This window comes from Anarrhichthys ocellatus, unplaced genomic scaffold (assembly GCF_004355925.1).
Source record: "Anarrhichthys ocellatus isolate YVR2014 unplaced genomic scaffold, GSC_Weel_1.0 scaffold3068, whole genome shotgun sequence".
Taxonomy (NCBI): Eukaryota; Metazoa; Chordata; class Actinopteri; order Perciformes; family Anarhichadidae; genus Anarrhichthys; species Anarrhichthys ocellatus.
The window spans coordinates 3,013-6,405 of record NW_022283042.1 but is presented as its reverse complement, the minus strand read 5'-3'; the positions used below and the strand labels follow the sequence as shown (position 1 = coordinate 6,405).

General features: G+C 49.0%; 1 protein-coding gene across 1 annotated transcript; it reads left to right on the top strand.

The window, feature by feature from the left end:
- Positions 1-75: 75 nt before the first annotated feature.
- LOC116378733 (uncharacterized) lies at positions 76-2,877 on the top strand (the record flags this gene model as incomplete). The annotated part of the gene is given in 4 exon segments (XM_031840645.1): positions 76-929; positions 1,152-1,279; positions 1,361-1,455; positions 1,549-2,877. Coding segments are annotated over 4 exon segments (2,406 nt in total), but the record flags the coding sequence as incomplete, so codon positions are not given.
- Between the last annotated feature and the right edge of the window lie 516 nt (positions 2,878-3,393).

Below are 3,393 nucleotides of genomic sequence, written 5' to 3'. Positions count from 1 at the left end.
CAACGCATTCACAAAGCCATAAACAAAAACAACCTCAGCTACATCCCTCCCAGTGATGTTCATATCGGCTCCCAGCACAAGTTCATCATCTACAACCCCACTTCTGTCAATTCCATCCCGTCTCTGTGGACTCAGCATCGGCGTACCACCACTCCCTCATTATGTCATCATAACAAACAGCACGTGAATGCAGCCAACCTCAGAACCCTCCCCAAAACCTCACAACCAACCACAAAACACTCCATGAAGCTTGCTCTGTTCAACACTCGATCACTAAGCAACAAAGGCCCAATCATCAATGAAGTCATCACTGACAACAACCTTGATATCCTCTGTCTCACTGAAACTTGGCAAAAACACCTGGATTACTACGCACTCAATCAAACCACCCCAACTGGATATCATTACCTGGATAAACCACGCCCTGATGGCCGCGGTGGAGGAATTGCCGCTCTTCACCGCCAACATATCAAGACCAGACTGACTAACATCGACAGTCCACCCTCATTTGAACAGCTCACATTCAAACTCTCTGGTCCTAAACCCCTGGTCATTGCAATTATCTACCTCCCCCCCAAACCCAACCCTGCCTTCCTCTCTGACCTATCTGAATTCCTCACCCAGCTCTGCTCCGTCTCACCTTCCATCCTGTTGCTTGGTGATTTCAACATCCACATTGACTCCTCAGACTGTAAAACTGCCACCGAATTTCTGGACCTGCTTAAATGCTTCAACTTCACTCAACACATCGACTTCCCCACCCACAACCGCGGGCACATCCTGGACCTGGTCTGCTCCACTGAAATCACCATCAACCACCTCTCCGGCTATGACCTCACCATCTCCGACCATCTAGCCATCATCATGGAGATCGACATCCCAATCCCAGAACCCAAACTCACGCGCACCATCACTCTCCGAAATATCAAGTCTGTCTGCCCCTCATCCCTGTCAGCCTGTCTCACTGAAAAATTCTCCACACTCTCCCCCTCCCTTAGCCCCTCCCCCTCAGACCTGGTCAACCTCTACAATAACACACTATCCTCCTGCCTTGATCAGCTTGCCCCTCTCAAAACCAGAACTGTCTCATTCACCCACACTGCTCCCTGGTTCACCCCTGAACTCCGCCTCATGAAATCCCGGAAACGCAGACTAGAGCGACTCTCCAAAAAAACCGGCCTCACAGTTCACACCCTGGCGTACAAGAAACACATACACCAATACAAACTGGCTCTAAACTCTGCTCGCTCCACCTACTACTCTGGCATCATCCGCTCTGGTTCCACCAACCCCAAGGTCCTCTTCTCCACAATAAACAAACTCCTCAAACCTATGGACAATCTCTCCCACTCCTCCACAGCAGAGAAATGCAACTCCTTTCTGACGTTCTACCAAGCTAAAATCGACACCATCTACAACCAACTGGTCACTTCCAGCCCCGCTTTGTCCAACCCTGTATCTGCAAATCCTCCACTAACTGACCGGTCACTCTTCCGATTTTCTCTCATCTCCCCCTCGGATCTCAATAAATCACTCTCTGGCATGAAGACTCCGACCTGTGACCTCGATCCTATCCCTTCCACTTTAGTTATGGCCTGTCTCCCGGCCCTCTGCCCGCACCTCCTCTCTGTCATCAACTCCTCCCTGTCTACTGGCTCCGTCCCTCCCGCCCTCAAACTCGCCTCAGTCACACCCATCCTCAAAAAACCTGGCCTTGACACCGACATTCACAACAATTACAGACCCATCTCCAATCTCCCTTTTCTGTCTAAAATACTGGAACGCACTGTTGCCCATCAACTGAAAACCCACCTGGACTCAAACCAACTGTATGAACCATTTCAATCCGGATTCAGATCTCATCACAGCACAGAAACTGCCCTCATCAAAGTCACCAACGATCTCCTCCTCTCCTCTGATGAACACTCCCTCAACATCCTTATACTGCTCGACCTCAGCGCAGCCTTCGACACCATCAACCACTCCATCCTCCTTTCACGTCTCGAGTCCTCCCTCCACATCACTGGCACAGCCCTCTCCTGGTTTAAATCATACCTCTCCGACCGTGAACAGTTCATCAGCATCAACAAATTCAAGTCTGACACAGCCCCAGTCTCTCAAGGTGTCCCCCAAGGTTAAGTACTCGGTCCCCTCCTCTTCATTCTCTACCTGCTCCCCCTTGGTGACATCATAGGCCACCATGGTCTCCAGTACCACTGCTATGCTGACGACACCCAGCTCTACATCTCCACCAAATCCATCACCCCCACCATCCACTCCACCATCACCAACTGCCTCACAGATATAAAAACCTGGATGCAAGCCAACTTCCTCAAACTCAACACCGACAAATCTGAAGTCCTCATCATCGGCCACAAATCATTAAACAATTCCCACCACAACTTCTCCCTCTGCATCGATGGCATCACTGTTCCTGCCTCCACACATGTCCGTAACCTCGGGATCATTTTCGATCAAACTCTCTCATATGAACGCCACGTCAATCACATCACAAAAACCGTCTTCTTTCATCTCAAAAACATCGCCCGTCTCCGTCCCTCCCTCTCCTCCGCAGCCGCTGAAACACTCATCCACGCCTTCATCACCTCTCGACTGGACTACTGCAACAGCATCCTGTACGGCTCACCCACCAAAATCATCAATAAACTACAATACATTCAGAACTCAGCTGCCCGTCTGCTCTCCCACTCCCACACCAGAGACCACATCACCCCAGTCCTTCAAAACCTCCACTGGCTCCCCATACAGCAAAGAATCCTGTTCAAGATCCTCCTCATCACTTACAAAGCCCTCCACAACCTTGCCCCTTCATACCTTTCGGACCTCCTGTACCATCACACTCCCAACCGCAACCTCAGATCTGCCGACGCCAACCTCCTTACCCCCCCTACTCTGTCCAAGCATCGGACCTGCGGGGACAGGGCCTTCTCCGTTGCTGCCCTCTCCCTCTGGAACTCCCTGCCCCAACACCTCAGACATTCTCCGTCACTCGCCACTTTCAAAACTGCACTTAAAACTCACCTATTTAAATCAGCTTTTAACCTCTAAAGTCAGTCATGTATGTTTTTCTCTTTCTTTTCATGTTTATTTTATTTTTTTTTCTTACTGTTATGTCGTATATTTTGTTCTTATTATAAATGCTTCTATTGTTTCTGTTTTTAACATGTAAAGTGTCTTTGAGTGCCTTTTAAAGCGCTATATAAATACAATGTATTATTATTATTATAAAAACAGATACAAACAGTTACAAACTGAATCACACCACTAATAACAAAACAAACATATATATAAAATGAAATGTGAGATCCAATCCGAGCCACCCAGAAGGCTGGTCTGCCCCCTCGGTGGCCAGCAGAAGATCTGAAAACCCCC